Source organism: Pongo pygmaeus, chromosome 19, assembly GCF_028885625.2.
Source record: "Pongo pygmaeus isolate AG05252 chromosome 19, NHGRI_mPonPyg2-v2.0_pri, whole genome shotgun sequence".
NCBI classification, from domain to species: Eukaryota; Metazoa; Chordata; class Mammalia; order Primates; family Hominidae; genus Pongo; species Pongo pygmaeus.
Window position 1 is genome coordinate 22,950,461 of NC_072392.2, and position 17,068 is coordinate 22,967,528.

General features: G+C 57.3%; 1 protein-coding gene across 1 annotated transcript; it reads right to left on the bottom strand.

Moving 5' to 3' along the window:
• Window positions 1–1,058: 1,058 nt before the first annotated feature.
• Window positions 1,059–15,733, bottom strand: NATD1 (N-acetyltransferase domain containing 1). The gene is made up of 3 exons (XM_054458298.2): window positions 15,425–15,733; window positions 6,263–6,381; window positions 1,059–5,597 (listed from the first exon to the last, which is right to left on the bottom strand). Exons 1-3 carry the CDS (start codon window positions 15,528–15,530, stop codon window positions 5,481–5,483), a joined length of 342 nt encoding a protein of 113 aa, XP_054314273.1. The 5' UTR covers window positions 15,531–15,733; the 3' UTR covers window positions 1,059–5,480.
• Window positions 15,734–17,068: the final 1,335 nt, after the last annotated feature.

Genomic DNA, 17,068 nt, shown 5'->3' on the forward strand with positions numbered 1-17,068 from the left:
TTAGTGATGGCGGATGAGCTGGTATTGCTAATAACCATTCTCTCACCCATCCACACATCCATCCACCCACTTACCCATCCACCTACTCATCTACCCCTCCATCTATCACCCAATCATCTACCCACTATCCATCCATTCTTGGTCTGCCTGGTTCTGGGGCCTGTCATCCTCTAGATGCTTTGCCTCAGCCTTGGTATCAATGAACTGGCATTTATGTCATATGCCACACCCCCTGCAGGCAAGAATATTTCTCCTTGCCCTGATTGTTGATTGCCAGCCCTTCCCTCCTCTGATCACAGAGAGGCTGGAAGCCTGCAAACTACATTTGCTAGAGCCCTTACCAGTGGGCTTCCAATTTGTTTCTGCTGGTAGGAAGCACTGATCAATCAGAAGGCAGTAAAGTTCCTGGATCTGGGGTTTTTTTTAGTGGTGGCAACAGCAGGCATGCACACCTGGGTCTTGTTCAGCCAGCAAGTTTCTACCAGGAGCACCCTAGCAGCCCTGTGATCCCCAGACGCTTCTGGGTGACACCTGTTCCTCCAGCCTCCATGTAAAAGCAGCTTCCTGCACTTACCAATATTTGGGCAATCTCACCTCTTCACTCTCGCTCCTCTCATCCTTCCAACAGTTTTCATAACCAGTCCGCTGCATTAGATCCACTCTGAAGTGCCTGGGCAATTTCCATTTTCCTGACTCTTCACTGACTGGTAACGTCCTTGGTAGCAGGAATGACTTCCTAGAAATAGAGCCTTAATTCTGGAAATCGGGGATTGGTTATCTGCCTGGATTGGGCTGGAATGCAGTAATGACCTCACTGTCAGAAGGGATGTGGTACCCTGGAAAGTCACAGCATTCAGTGGCAAAACTAGTCCTCACAATATCACCTATGTTAAGTGCCTGGGGTGAAGTGTCTCTTGAAGGCAAAGCTTGAGAGACCAAATGGCTGTAGCCCTTCATCATGTCATGGGGACAGCTGGAGAGACTGGTGGCTTCTGACTACACTGGAGTCAGAAGGGATAAACCCAGCTCAAAACATGGACAGAAAACCAGAGAGCATCTTTGATAACCAGAAAAGAATCTCTTTAATATCTTGTAGCCATAAGACTGATAGAACTGAAAACATAACCCTAAATTTGATCCTGCAGGTTGCAGTTACAACACAAGTTGAATTCACAGCCTTGCCGGAACTCTTATGTAAAATTTAGGGCATTGGATCTGGAAGGAGTGGGACCCTGAGAATCGTAAAGGGATATTTGGGTGGACTTGAGCAAATCCAAGAACCCTGAACTGAGGAGGGGCAGTGTGAGTATATGGTCAGGGGCTCCATGAATATTCCTGCCTACAACCCCAGCTTCACAGGCAATTCAGCCTTCTCCACACTGGCCCGGCACTGGTTAGCTGCTCACCTTATGGCTCAAGGTAGGACCCACCGCAGCCTTGCAGCTGAGTGGGAAGTTGCTGGAAGTTTTATGTTTATTGCTTTCAAGGCTATCTGTCACAAGCAGACATAGACCTCATATCATACAAGCTTGATACAAGAGGACGGGAGCTGGGCTGGGTCCCGAGCCCTTCGAGCGGTGTGGGATTTGGCTTGTGACCCCCGACTCTGAGCCTCAGTATCATCTATCAAATAGGCCTAATAATGGGCATGTCCCGGGGATGCTGTGAAAATGAAGTGGAATAAGATCGCAACGGGGCTGGGTGAGGTGGCTGATGCCTGTAATCCCAACACTTTGGGAGGCCGAGGTGGGTGGATCATTTGAGGTCAGGGGTTCGAGACCAGCCTGGCCAACACAGTGAAACTCCGTCTCTACTAAAAATACAAAAATTAGCCAGGCATGGTGGTGGGCGCCTGTAATTCCAGCTACTCGGGAAGCTGAGGCAGGAGAATTGCTTGAACCCGGGAGGTGGAGGTTGCAGTGAGCTGAGATTGCACCACTGCACTCCAGCCTGGGCAACGGAGAGAGACTCCCATCTCAAAGAAAAAAAAAGATTGCAACCAGCCTGGCAATTTATCTTTCATTCTGAGTAGCCATGTAACCCCGAGTGGGAACTAAGAGAAATTGTCCTCCAGGAGTCTGTTCCCTCCCTCAGTAGTTGGGGCAGAATGAGATATGGCCCTGGGCCTGGTACAAGATTTTCACTTGTTTTGGAAGCATTAGCCACAGCTTTCCTTGATGGGCATGTGTTATCATGAGGCTGGGCCTCACCTCCCTGCATTGGACCAGAAATACTAAAGGGAGTGACTTCTTATGGCACAGCGGATCTCATGCATGGCATCACTGCCCCTTCCTAGAAGGCCGCACAAAGCCACTCTGCTTCATAGCTGGGTTGTGGCCTTGGGGGCTTTTGCGCCTGGAGGTGGCAGGGAACTGTGGTGTGGGGGCTGGGCCAGCCGGGAAGGCAGAGCCGCCCAGACTGGGGTCCGGGTTCCTGAAGTCACTGTTACCCTGCAGGGAGACCAGCCAAGCCCCAGTGACACGCAGGGTCTTGCTCTCCACGCTGAAGGTTGTGCTGAGGGCTGAGTGAAGAGGCCAGACACCAGGGAGGGAAGCCCGCCTCCCCCCTCCCCGCTCCCCACCAGTTACGGCTGACCGGCAGGTTGCTGTGGGGGAAGCGACAGCGTGCAGACAGCACTGCATGCCAGGCCACACCTTTTATGGAAATGTTCCTCTGAGACCTGTTGATGAGCTTGAAGAATGAGGAAGGGGGTGGTCCAGCGGCCAGCTGGGTCCACACCCTGCCATGGGCCCTGAGGAGGGAAGGCACGAGTCACTGCCTATTTTGACCGGGCAAGAAATAGAAACCCACAGGGTGAGGCGGGCAGAAAAGCAGCTCTGTGGGAGACCTGCAGGCCCCTGAGCATCCCCTGCCCCAGTCAGGTTCTCGCCCAGGTGCATAAACCGGCCCCATGTGGCGGCATCCTCACCAAGGACTCCCAGGTGACCGACAGGAGGGGTGAGGCTAGGCTGCCAGGCAGACAGGGTAGCACCAGACGGGATGGGCTGGGGGCTCCAGGGCAGGGTGTCTGTGGCGACCCAACCTGGGGAGACGTTATTGCTCTACTGGAGACCTTGGGCCAGGCCCCGCAAAGCCCTGCCTAGCCCCTTGGCGTGGGTTAGCAGTGCTTTAAGGCAGCCCGAGGCGAGGAGGCCAGGTCATACCTGCGGGAGCTTGGATCAGGCCTCCTGAGAAAGCCCTAGTCTCAGTTCCTGGACCCAGGGCCTCTGCAGGCCTCCACCACCCCATGCCGCCTAGTTCAAGTATTTGTTATGGGCTGGCTAGATCGAGAGTCACCTGCTAGAACACAGGGGTAGGAATCTTAGGTGGGAGTGGGAACAGGGTGGGGCCAGGCCCATTCCCTCCTGGCTCTCAAGGTCCATGCTGGCCCTCAGGGGCTTCCTGTGGGGGGCTCCTTGTGCTGCCACTGCAAGGGGCCCTCCTGCGGATGGGCTGGAGGCCACAGGGACATGGCCCCAGCTCACTGAGCTACTGGGTGGTCATGATGGACTATGTGCTTGAACTTGGGGAGGGACGTGTGGATGGGAAGGGGGTGACCTTAGGGAGGGGAAAAGAGGCCCCTAGCCCTGCTGCCCCGGGACAGTAAGGGGAAGGCCCAGGCCTGGCTGCCCATACTCTGTGCCTACAACCTGCTCTTTCCTTAAATTCTGCCAGCAATGGGCCACCCCTAGCCCTAGAGCAGCTCAGCCCACCTCCTGCCAGCTGCATCTCCCTGGAGGCCCAGGGCTTTCTCCGACCTCTCACACAAGCCCTTTGCAAAAGAGCTGACTTCCTGGAGGCCAGGGCAGGAGCATCTGCCACAGGGCAAGGGGCAGGGATGTCAGGGGTACTCAGGATGGTGACCCCTGCTGGTCCATGCTGTGACCCACAGCAGGGGTTTCGAGGAGACTCTGGGGCTTGGGGACCCCCATCGGCAGGCTGCCAGGCCTCCCTGCACATGCAGGTCTCCGTGGTCCTGCGTCCAGGCAGGAAGGCCCCTGGGCTGCTGTGGCTGGAGAAGGAATGCAGGGGGTCTCAGTGCCAAGACTGGGGATAGCAAGGTGAGTGGAAAATGCAACCACAGGCCAGCCAGCACCTGTGCATGGAGTCAAAGGGAGGAGTCAGCATGGCAACCACTGCCCCTGCACCGGGGGAGGAAGGCATGGGGGTCCTGGTCAACCTCTCCCTGTACTGTCCAGAGCCCAGCCTGACTCCCCCCGAAGCCTGGTAGGGATGCATCACTCCCAAGGGATGTGGTGTTGACTAACAAATGTCTCAGCCCTAAAGGGCCCCTGGCTCCAGGTCACCCTCCAGCTCTACAGAAGGGCAGGGACGAATCTGACCCTTATTAGTGCTAACACAAGAGGGCAGGACCTGAGTCAGCCCCAGGGGAAGCCAGCATGCCCCGAAAAGGCTGGTCCCACCAAAAAGAGTGCTGGTGTCTCCCAGGCTGCACCCAGGAAGGCTGGGTTGGGGAGGAGCCCAGGGCCAGATGGGCAGCAAAGTGTATCCGGCTGTAGCCAGCCACAAAAGAGGACACTGATGTCTGGCAGCAGCACAGAAACCCCTGTGGCTGATGTTTCTTCCTCTTGGATGCTGAGGGCGGTTTTTGGAGAAGAGTCAGCCTCGCTCCCACCCCAGCTCCAAGGCATCTCCTCGGAGAAGGCTCAGGCAGGTGGCCAAGGCCAGCAAGGGGCGGGCCTGCAGCTGCTCAGGCCCCCTTGGAGCTCCTCCCAGCAGACAGGGGTATAGGGGATAGCAGCCCATGGGGATGGGAACTTGGTTTCCTGCAGAACCTACACGAGAGGCCAAAAAAAGATGGGGGTACCAAGGAGAGGAAAACACCCCCGGCACCCACCACCAGCCCGTCTGTAGACCACATCCTGTGTGTTCACATGTGTGAACCGCATGTGCGGTTGAGCCTGGCCAGTGCTCAGTCCTTCACTCTGCTGGTCTCTGTCAGGGAGAGCTGACCCTTTCCAGGGCCCTGCCTGCACTGGGCATGGGGGTCTGAGAAAGGGGCACTGCCACCCTCAGAAGCTAGCACACGAGGTTTCTTATTGCTCCTCTTGGCTCTGGAGCACACCTTCCTAATTTCCAGAAAGGACACAGGCCCAGGAGAGGTGGCAGCAGGGGTCCCGCACTGGCCCTCCTGCTGATCTCCGAGTGGAGCCCGGTGGGCGGGATGCAGGCTGGCTCTAGCCCCTACGTGCGACCCACAGGCCTCCCACGAAGCCGCTGGTCTCTGCAGAGTGAGAGCTGCCGGGACTACCTGGCCTCCTTGCCGCCTCGGTTACCGGGTCACCGCCCATCATTGGTCAGCTGCCTCCAGGGATCTGGACGTGGGGCACAGATGAGTGTCCTTACAAAAATAACTCCGAGTCTGTTCCCAGTGGGACCAGGTTCCTGAGAGCACGTGGGGCCAGGCAAAGGCCACGTGGAAGAGTCCGGCAGGGAGCGCTCCCGCCTGCAGGCCAGGGTTATGGCTGCAGGCGCTCCAGGTACTGCGGCAGGGGGTTCTCCTTGACGTACTTCTGGATGTACCAGCAGGTGAGATGGGCCTTCAGGTCCTCCTCCACCACGAAGTCCAGGGCGGCCTGGGAGCCGGGCAGAGAGGAGAGTGGTCAGGGCCTGCAGCCGGCACCAGAAGGTGGCATTGTCTGCTGCCTCCCCAGGCCCGGCTCCCTAGCCACGCTTCCACTTTGCCCAGGTCAGTAACTCCCTTGAGTTTCAGTGTCACCTGGGATGATCCCCACAGACTGGTCCAGTACACAAGGAAAAAACACATCACCTCTCCCCCACAAGCCCCCTTGCCCCAGGCAGCATGGAGGGTAAAGGTTGCCCTGCAATTCTCCTCGAGGGGTGGGGGTGGAGGAGGGGAAGCCGGCAGACGGCCCAGCTAAGTCCCAGCAGCAGCCCTCAGGGGACTGATGGTCATTCTTTGCTCTGGCTGTAACTCCCTTCATTAAGCCCAAACCTGCTCTCCAGGCAGCCTGGGGTTTGGGATGCCCTGAGGATGAAGGGGTTGGGGGCAGGAATGGGGCTCCCGTGTAGCACCTGCCACACAGGAGGTGTGTGAGGATCTTGGAGGCTCAGCCACGCCAGGGTCTTGCAGAACAGGAGCCTGGGCCCAGAAAGGCTGCCACCAGCCCAGAGAGGACCCAGGGCCAAGAAGCAGGCTGAAGTGGCCACCAGGGCCACCGTCTCCTCGGAGGGAGGGTGGCAGCTCCCACGTCCCCGTCCCCGCCTGGCCCTGCCCTACCTTGGCAAGGTGCTTGGCGATGCCGCGCCCACGGTAGGCATCTGGGACCTCGGTGTGCTGCAGGTCCACGATCCGCTTGCCCACGTACTCATAGAGCAGGACGGCCCGGTCATGACATCCTGGGGGTTGTGGAGACAGGTAAGCCTATGCTGACTCCCATCCCAGCGGACTCAGGCACCGAGGCTGGGGTAGAGGGACAGGCATTTGGAGCCATTCGGCTGCTACAGCTGAATCCTGAATAACCTCTCAGTGCCTCAGTCTCCTCATCCATAAAGTGGGGATACAATAAAATGTCCTTCATAGGGTGGTTTGGAGGATTAAATGAGGCAACCTCTGTGACATGCTTACAGCCGTGCCTAGAACACTTGAGCCCCACATGAACCTTTGCTACTGCGTCAGTCCTAGCATCCCAGGGCCCTGCCACCCCTTTCTGTAGCCCTGCTCTCTGCATCCCCACCCCACCACATCCGTGGATCTGGGAGTCCCAGGACCCAGCACTGGACATAGAACAGGGCTCAGCAAATCTGCAACTAAGGCAGAGCATGAAGAGATTAGAGAGGCGGCGCTGCGCCACGCATCAGGACCACCTGCTGGACTCTGACAGAGACGCAGCAGGAAAGATCAGAGGCCTGTGGCAGAGTTCATGAGAAACCGACGCTGGACACAGGAGGCAGGAACAAACGGGTTTTCACACTCCACCAGGCCTGCCAGGCCTGGAGCTCACCAGTCCACCCCAAACTCCTGCTGGGCAAACAATGAACTGAAGTTCTTCCTAATCACAGTTTTTAGTGTCTCATCTGTCTGTCTGTCCACCTACCCATCCATCAACCCACCCATCCACTTATCCTTCCACCAAATGTTTCCTGAGCCCCAGGTACTGTTTCAGATGCTGGGAGTATAGCAACAAACAAGCTAGACAAGGAGTCCTACCCCCATGAAACTGGAAGGGGAGAAAGAGAATAAACATGAAAAGCAAGTGATGTGTAGGATGCCAGGGAATGGGGGCAGGTGAGGACAGGAAGGAGAGGGCACCAGCCATTCTGAGGGAACGGTGTTCTAGGCAGAGGGAACAGCCAGTGCAAAGGCTCTGAGGCAGGAGTAGGCCTGAATGAGGGGCAGCTGGAGTGGGGTGGGTGAGGGGAAGGGCAGAGATGGGGGCAGGGAGGTGATAGGGCAGGTCCTGCAGAGCCTCCTAAGCCTTCTGAGCTGGGCGCCACTAGAAGGCCCTCAGCAAAGGGACAGATGTGATTCACTCTTTAAAATCATGCTGTGTTTCATGTGTTTGAACTTCAAAGCCCCAGAGAATCTGCCCTTAAAGCCTGTGCTGGGCAACACGAGGGGAAGGCTGACAGGCCAAGAGGTCCAACCACCAGTCCAGGGCCACCAGAACTGGGGCCAACGGCAGCAAGGAGGCCTTCTGGCCCTTGGTCTCTCCTTTGATTCTCCCCAAAGCCTCAGGAGAGTGGCTACAATTCATCTCCCCATTTCCAGATGAGGAACTACTGAGATCCAGGGATCCAAGTCACACAGCAGCCCAAGATGACGCTGGAGCCCAGGCCTGCAAGTCCTGAGCCACAGCCATTCTTTCTGCTCCACCGACACACCTGCTACTTCCTGCACCCGCCATCGCCTAGGCACTTCCCTCTGCCCGATGCCCTTTCTCCGTTCCTGCCAGGCCCAGCTGAGGGTTCCCCAGCCCCACTCCCCTCATGCCTGCAGCCCCGCCCCCACACCGGCCGTGCTGCCTCCTCCTTGTGGGCCTGACTGTCCTTCTGGACTGTACCTGCCACCCGGGCCAAGGACCAGCTCTGGCCAGTGCCGCCTGTCCTGGCTGCACAGCAAGGGATGTGGTTCTTGGCTCCCCACCTGCTGGGGTTAATTCAAGTCACCCAGGACAGGAGAGCAGAAATCAGAGGCTATTCTGGGACTGACCCGGTCACCAAGGGAGCTGCCTACCTAGCCTGGCCATTTAATTACCCCAGGCTCATTGAGGGCCTACTGTGTTCCAGTAGGGTTTGGGCTGCAGGGCAGGCAGCAGCAAACAAAACTGATGAAACTCTTCCTCATGGAGATCTTACCTACTGATGAAGACACACAATAAGTAATATCATTATAAATAATACAGGGGCCAGGCACGGTGACTCATGCCTGTAATCCCAGCACTTTAGGAGGCAGAGGTAGGAGGATCGCTTGAACCCAGGAGCTCGAGACCAACCTGGGCAACATGATGACCCAGCCTCTACAAAAATAAAAATACAGTTGGCCAGGCACGGTGACCCACTCCTATAATCCCAGCACTTTGGGAGGCCAAGGCGGGTGGATCACCTGACGTCAGGAGTTCGAGACCAGCCTGGCCAACATGGTGAAACCCCATCTCTAATAAAGATACAAAAATTAGCCGGGCGTGGTAGCGGGTGCTTGTAATCCCAGCTACTTGGGAAGCTGAGGCAGGAGAATCACTTGAACCCGGGAGGCAGAGGTTGCAGTGAGCTGAGACCGCGTCATTGCACTCCAGGCTGGGCAACAAGGGCAAAACTCCATCTCAAAAAAAAAAAAGCAAAAAAAAAAAAAGCTGAGCATGGTGGTACACACCTATGGTCCGTGCTATTTGGGAGGCTGAGGCGGGAGAATCACTTGAGCCCAGGAGTTCGGGGCTGCGATGAGATATGACTGTATCACTGCATTCCAGCCTGGATGACAGAGTGAGACCCTGTCTCTAAATAAATACATACATCACAGAGGGCACACAGGTGATAAACTGACAGATGCCAAGGATCACTACACAGCAGAGGAGGGGTGGGGAGGGGCAGGGCTGCCATTGTAAAGAGGGCATACAAGGACCCCAAAGGACACGTGGGATATGAGCCATCCACTGGAGAGAACAGCACGTGCAAAGGCCCTGGGGTAGGAGGTTGAAGGAAGAGCAAGGAGGCCAGAGTGGCTGGGCCCAAACAAGCCAGGAGTAAGGGTTGGGAAGCCAAGTCAGAGATCCTGGGACCAGACCACACAGGGCCCTGCAAGCCACCAAAAAGACCTCAGCTTTTGCTCCAGCAGTCCCTGCAGAGCAGGGAGGTGGATACAAGAAGCCTGGCAAGCTCATTACTGCTCCTCTGTGCATGCCCTGCGTCAGTGTTTCTGGAGTAGCCACCTGGGTCAAGGATGGACCTGACCTGGGGAGTCCTCAGAACTTCTCTGCCTCCCATTGGCCCTCAGTGATCGCACAGCTCGGCCACTACCATATTCCAGGCACCCAGCTCAGGGGAGACACCCAAGAAATATTTGTCCAACTAAAACAACTGCTGTTCTGTCTCTGCCAGACACACACTAGGGCCTTGTGGCAGACCTGTGGACAACTAGCTGGACCAGCATGCTGGCCTTCCCACAGCCGGGCCTGCACCTCGGGCTGTGGCTCCCAGGAGACAGCAGGACAGGAGCGGTGGTGGGCCAAGCGTGTGCAGCCCCAGCATGGGGCAGGCTCGTGCTCTGCTCTCTCCACACGATGATCCTCACAACCATCCCACTAAACAGGTAGGATTCTCACAGCCCCGTGTACAGATGGGGAAACCGAGGCCCAGGAGGGAGGAGGGTGGTAGTGATCATCCCGGGACAGGTGAGGTATCTGGGGCAGAGAGGTGTTGGGACTGGTGTAAGATCACCTGGCAGAGTTGAGACTGGAACTGAGGGTCCTGCCCTGCCCTAAGCTTGCTCCTGTGGCTCCCAAGTGACAAGTCCTGAACCCCCTGTGCTAGTCTGAGGTCTGGAGCTCTCAAGGCAGCTCTTGGAGCCTAGCCCAGATAAGGGCCTGGGGCCTGGACCAGGCCCAGAGGCTGTGCCTGTGTCACTGTGAGCTGAGCCAGCAGGATCCACGGTGCCCAGGCGTGAAAGCATGGCTGACAGTGCTGCCCTGGTATCCTGCTGTCCCATCATGGGGGCTGCGGGTGGTCAGGGGAGGCATCTGGGCAGGTGACGTTTGGGCTCACCCGGAATGAGAGTCACAGAGGTGTGTGGAGTTGACTGGGGATAGGGCTGAGTCAAAGGAGGGTCTTCAGGCTGAAAGGGGAACAGAGGGCATCTGGGGTGGCCATGGTGCTGGTGGGGTGGCATGTGAGGAGAAGACCGAGTTTAAATGGACACCCTACATGGGCCAGACCACATGGCACTGGGCCGGTGAGGAGCCAGGCCCTGGGCAGCAACCTCGGAGCATCTGGCCAGGACCTGAACCCCACCTTGGAGGGCCTTCAAAGGCCACCCAGTCACAAGTGTTACACCCACGACACAGGCCACAAATGCAATACCGGTCCTCACGCTCAACTCCTTGTCCTGCCCCAAACCTGCCTGGACATCCCAGGAAAATGCCCAAGTCCCCAAAGCTTGACCAAGGTCCTTGGCTCCTCCTCGCCTTTTCTCATCTGACCTGACCCTCGGCAGGACTGTGGACACGGCTTTCTAAACATGCCTGGGGTCCAGCTGCCTCTCTGGCCTCCCTGCCTTGGTGTCTGCTCTCCTGCCCGCCACCTTTCTGCCCAGGGCCTCCGGGGACCCTTCCTTCTCATTCCAGATAAGCCCAAAGGTCACATGCCCAGAAGCCTCCCCTGACCACCCGCAGCCCCCATGATGGGACAGCAGGACACCAGGGTAGCACTGTCAGCCACGCTTTCACTTCTGGGCACCGTGGATCCTGCTGTCTCGGCTCAAAGTGACACAGGCACAGCCTCTGGGCCTGGCCCAGGCCCTTATCTGGGCGAGGCTCTAAGAGCTTCCTTGAGAGCTCCAGACCTCAGACTAGCACAGGGGGGCAGTACTTGTCACTTGGGAGCCACAGGAGCAAGCCTAGGGCAGGGCAGGGCCCTCAGTTCCAGTCTCAACTCTGCCAGATGATCTTATGCCAGTCCTGACACACCTCTGCCCCAGAGACCTCACCTGTCCCTGGATGATCACTACCACCCTCCTCCCTCCTGGGCCTGAGAACCCCACCAGCATCATGTGACTGGTTTGGGAAAAGTTAAAGCTACACTGCTCGTGGGGAACCCGTCCCTGGGTCTCTGCACCCCCATGCTCTCTCTGCCCCTCCCCAACCTCGGGACCAAAGGGGGCCAGGAAATTGTCAGGGGAGGCGATCACAGAGAAAGACCAAAGCTTGCAGACAGGGGACAGGGGCAGGACCTCTGGGAGATGTGGAGTCTGCAGAAGACATTGACCTGCTTTCTCCACTCGGCCCACACTGACCCCGAAGGAGAGCTGGCAGATCAAAACGTGAATATACAGATGAGACTGAGGCAGACGAGCCCAGGCTGCTGGAGCTGTGGCACCAGACAAGAACAAGCAGACACCCTGACCAGCTTTTCTGGCACCTCTGTAAGTAGAGCCTGGATCAGGGAGGTGCCACATGTTGGTGGTTCATTGGTAGATTAGGCAGAGGGAGCTGTGAGCCTGGAGAAGCTCAACCATAGGTCCCTCCCCTCCCCAGAGGACCCTGGTCCAGCCCAGCCCAACACAGCCAGCGGCCTCATATTGGGGCTGTGATCTGAGCACCTCCCAAAGCCTGAGGCTGTGGTCTTAGTTCCACTGCATCCAGGGGTGCTGAGGGAGGCCAGCGGCAGCAGCTGACTCTCTGGGGCCTCAGTCTTCCTGGCTGCAAAATGGGGGTTAGGGAGGACGCAGAAAGTTCCAGGGTTCTACAACCCTCAAGTGTTCCTTTCCTTGTAGCAAGTGGGACACTCAGCCCTGCCTGTGAGGGAAAGGGAAGGCTAAGGAAGGGGCTGCCCAGGAGGTGGAGGTCTCTTCCAGCTGCCTCCAACCTTCAGAAACCGTCCTCAGATGGAGGCTAGGGGCTTGATTCTGGCTTAGCTGCCTAGAGGCTGTGCGCCTTGGTTTCCCCATCTATAAAGTGATGACAAGCTTGCATTTCAGAACCAGGATGTGGCAGACAAGCCCGAGCTCAAGCCTTCTCTCATCACCCACAAGCAAGTCACAGCCATGCTTCCTTCCACATCTGTCCAGGATCTAGACATTTCTCCCACACCTGTTTGCAGTGCCTGGACTAGTAAAGTAACCACCTCCCTGCTCTGTCCTGGTCCCCACAGTTTGCTCCCCTTAGAGCAGCAGCCAGAGGGAGCCGGGGCATCCCATCTGTCTTGTGCTCAGGACCCTCCTGGGAGCCTCAGAGTCAAAGCCAAGCCCATAGGACAACGGCTTCCAGGCCCTGCACCACCTGCTCCCCATGACCTCTTGACCCATCCTGCACACACCAGGCATCGCAGGCACTGCACAGCCTTTGCTCTTGCTATTCCCTCCACTTGGAACACTCTTCCCTGTTGCAGCTCTGTTTCTTGCCTCCTTCAGGTCTTCACTTAAATGCCACCCTCCAGGGAGGGGCCTTCCTAGACACCTGATTCTAAATAGCAGCCCTGCCCAACACAGCCTCCCCTCTGCCCCCTGCACCTCTCATGAAAGCCTTTGTTTTCCAAGATACGTTAAAACTGACTCTATTTCTTGTTCATTTCCTTCTCTAAACTGTCAGCCCCACGAGGCCCCGACACCTAAAAGAGTGCTTGGTACATGGTAGGCGCTCAACAAATACTTACGGGGTGAATCACAGCTCTTCCACCTCTGTGGTGCAAGACTTTGGGCAAGTCATTTCACTTCCCCATGCCTCAGTCTCCCCATGTGTATATGGGAAATGCAGTTTCCCCTCTCCCTGGGCTGTGTGGCTATGAAATACAGTGACTCCAGGTGCCCAGGGCCTCCCAGAACACTGTTAAGTGCTTAATAAACGAAGGTGCTCAAGCGTTTTCCCTCACTCAGAACCGGAGCTCGCAGGAAGAGAATCAGCCTGGCTCTGCTATGTGGACAGCCTAGGAACACTTCTGCACCAGGAGCCTGGGGCTACCTGACCCCTCAGCCTCAGTGTTTATATCTCTCAGTGGGCACAACAGCACCAGCCTCCAGGCTTGCCTTACAGGTCGGGAATGATACCACAGCTTGTTGTCCTCCTCAGCTCAGGGAGGCCTGGACTCAGACTCAGACGACCCCTCTCTGGTCCCAAGACACACACCCAAACCCAGTGGGGCCTAGAAGCCCAGAAGAGCCCCACCCTGTGCTGCACAGCCACTCCCTTGGGGGCCTCTGGCCTCTCTCTTCTTTCTCCCCTGGGCTTGGCTGGGGAAATGCCCAGCCACATCTGCGGTCAGCTATCTGGGCAGTGAATTCCAGAAGGGGGTAAGTTTAGAAATACGGCTGGGCATGTCCAGCCCTGACCATGGCCAGCTCTGGAGGGCTGTCCTTTAGCTGTACCCACTTGGAAGAGAAAGAAAAAGGAAAAAAAAAAACAACCAATGTATCCCCTCTTCTTTCTGTCTCTGAGTATAATGGGCCTCCCGAGCCCACAAGGGAACCAGAGGCCGCTCTGGAACCTCAGAAGAGAGGATTTGAAAGCCATGAGGTCTCTCTCCCAGAGTCGCCAGGGCCCCGAGTATCGTGGCCAGCTGAGCCCTGCCGGCACCACAGCAGTAGCAGAACTTGCCTCTGCCTGGTGGTATAGGGTTGGTTGGGCCAATGGTGAAGTTCTGGGTGATGCTGGGCAATCACTTCCTAAGGTCCCTAGCCTCAGTTTCCTCATCAGTAACACGGGGTGGTATGTCACAACATTGTCAGGGTATTGTGACAGTCCTATCCACAAAGCTGTAGTGGGGCCTGGCTCGACACTCGGCACATTCCAAATGGCATCGGAGATCTGGCAGAGGCCCCTCCCGGCTGAAGCCAAATGTGGGTCGCAGGAGCCCCACCGTTCAGGGAGTCAGACCAGTCAGGACGCCATCCCAGCTCTGCCCAACTCTCAGCCTGACCTCTCGCAAGCCTTTCCCTTTCCTGGCCCTCCACCTTCCCTTCTTGAAAATGGGCACAGTGGCCCCTAAGGACCGATCCAGCTTGGACATTCCCACTGGGGCAAGGTGGGCCACAGGGAGTTCATAGCCCTCGTTTTTCTAGTTCTATTTCCTACCTGTGGGATCTCCTGAGGGGGGATGGGCTAGTCAAAACTTCTCTACACTGGCAGGGCGTGGTGGCTCACTCCTGTAATCCCAGAACTTTGGGAGGCCATGGCAGGTGGATCACCTGAGGTCAGGAGTTCAAGACCAGCCTAGCCAACATGGTGAAAGCCTGTCTCTAATACAAAAATTAGCTGGGCTTGGTGGTGGGTGCCTGTAATCCCAGCTACTCCGGAGGCTGAACCCAGGAGGCAGAGGTTGCAGTGAGCCGAGATTGTGTCACAGGAACTCCAGCCTGAGCGACAGAGTGAGACTCCGTCTCAAAAAACAAAAACAAAAACTTCTCTGCACTAAAGGAGAACTTGCCCTTGCTTTCTGGCTTCACGAATCACGATCGGGGCCACGTTTACCAGCACTTACTAATGCCCCATGAGCTGGTCTGATCCTTTACATTTGTTACAGTCTTTCATCCTTACAACTAGCCAATGGGGTGTGCACTGGTATTATTCCCATTGCAGAGAGGGAGAAACTGAAGCACACAGAAGTGAGGCAAATGGCCAGTCCAGAGCCACTGAAGTCTTGATAGTGGTAGCCATCCCCCCGCCCCCCACTCCCCCCAGGGGACCACAAGCCCCTTTCGCGGTCAGCCCCAGGTCCGCAGGCCTCCCCCGTGTAGAAAGACTAAGATTCCCAGGGGCAGCAAGAAGCCATATAACACCCGCAGAAGGGGACAGGTCACGGCTGACCAACTTTCCAGGATCTCAAACAGGAGCCTTCAGTGGGTGCCCAACAGGCATGAACAACTGGGCCTGAGCAGGTGCGGGTCCCCTGCGGCTGAGACTGGGGACCCGCGCTGCCCCAGCTCCTGCCTCTGCCTTTCCAGGGGCCCCTGTCCGTCCTGGCCCCTGCTCTCCCGGGAAGTCTGCCCCCGCCCAGCCCGTTCCACTTCCCGGAGCGCCGGCCGCGCCCCCACCTGGCCCCGAGCACAACCCGGCCTGCGCCCAGAGCTCCGGCCGCCCGGGACCACCCCGCGGCGCGCGCTCGCAACAGCCTTCCCGGGCGCCGGGCCGGGGCCGGGCCGCGGGCGCGCGGGGGCCGGGCACCCAGCAAGGGGGCGGCCCCGGCGGGCCCGGCTCGCTCGCAGACAAAAGGTCGGGGCGGGCCGGGGCCGCGTTACCGTTGAGTCGGACAGTGAACTGGCGGCGCCGGCGGTCGTGCTCCACGCGGATGGGGCAGCCCTGCTCCAGCGCGCCCAGCGGCACGGCGGCAGCCGAGTGCGCCATCTGCGCTCGGGGCTGCGGCGCGGCGCCGGCGGGGGCCGAGGCGCGCGGGGACGGCTCAGGCGCGCGGCGGGGCTGGAGCGCGGGCGCAGGCGGCAGGCGGTTGGGTAGTTACGGCCTGGGAGACCGCAGGCGGCGGCGCTGAAACTGACACTCGGCGGCGGCGGCAGCAACAAAAAAGGTGGGGGGGGGCCAGGAAATCAGCTGTGAGGTCACGTGCAGAGCGCAGCCAGTGGACGCGCGGCCTTTTTGTTTTGATACATTCCAGTCACCTCTTAAAGGGGCCGCGCCGGCCGCGTTCCTCTCGCAGCCCCAAACAAAACAACACGGGCCGCCGCAGCGCCGCGCCGGCTACTTTTCCCTCTTGCGTTTGTCCCACGTGCAACTTTGGGACCCCCGCAAGGAGCCTTCTAAAAAAGACGTAACAATCTTTTGTATGGACATTTTAATCGTCCCCAAGGCAGTCACCATTTATTAAGCACTTGCTGTGTGCACAGCCTGTGTATAGCAAAGCCCTGGCGCACAGGGCGCTCAGTAATCACTGCGCTGAGATTTATCACCAGAAGCCTGAGAAATAGGTATGCTTGACTCCATTTTACAGATGAGCAAATAGAGGCTAAGGCAAGTGAAAGACATGCATAAGTTCTCATGCAGCTGAAGCCCTGGAGCTACTGGCGCTAGGAGCGAGCACCCACCCGTGTGGGCAGCCTGGGTGGCTACTGGCTACTGGGAAGGAATTGTCCTGTGAAGCCTTGTTTGGGATAGGAGTGAAATGCCACCTCTCCCAAAGAGAGGCGTAAATGCGGGAAGAGGCCTTGAGGATCCCTGGATCCACTCCATAGATGGGGAGGCTGAATCCCAGAAAGGGGCAGGGACTTGCTTGAAGACACATAGGACTGTTGGGGCTCAGACTTCTTTGAAAGGCGACTTAATTGGGCTCCTCAAGGCTCAACCTTAGATCCAAACCCTCCCCTCTTGCTCTCCTGAAGGGGCACTCCTGTTGCCCATAGCTGTGCAGTGAATCATACAGGTTACTTTTAATATTTTGCCAATTACGGTGCATTGATGTTCACACCCGTGTGACCGCCATCCAAATCAAAATACAGAACACTGGTGGTTCCTAGGACCCTCTTCCAAGCAATGCCTTACCCTTTGAGGTAACCACTATCCCTGACATCTAGCATTGTTGACTAATTAGGTTTCTCTAGACCATCACGTAAACATAATCATACAATATGTACTATTTTATTTTATTTTAAGACGGAGTCTCGCTCTTGTCGCCCAGGTTGGAGTGCAGTGGCTTAATCTCGGCTCACTGCAGCTTCTGCCTCCTGGGTTCAAGCGATTCTTCTGCCTCAGCCTCCTGAGGAGCTAGGACTACAGGCCTACACCACCAAGCCGGGCTAATTTTGGTATTTTTAGTAGAGACAGGGTTTTGCCGTGTTGGCCAGCCTGGTTTCAAACTTCCAACCTCAGGTGATCCATCGCCTTGGCCTCCCAAAGTACTGGGATTACAGGCATGAGCCACCGCACCCAGCCCA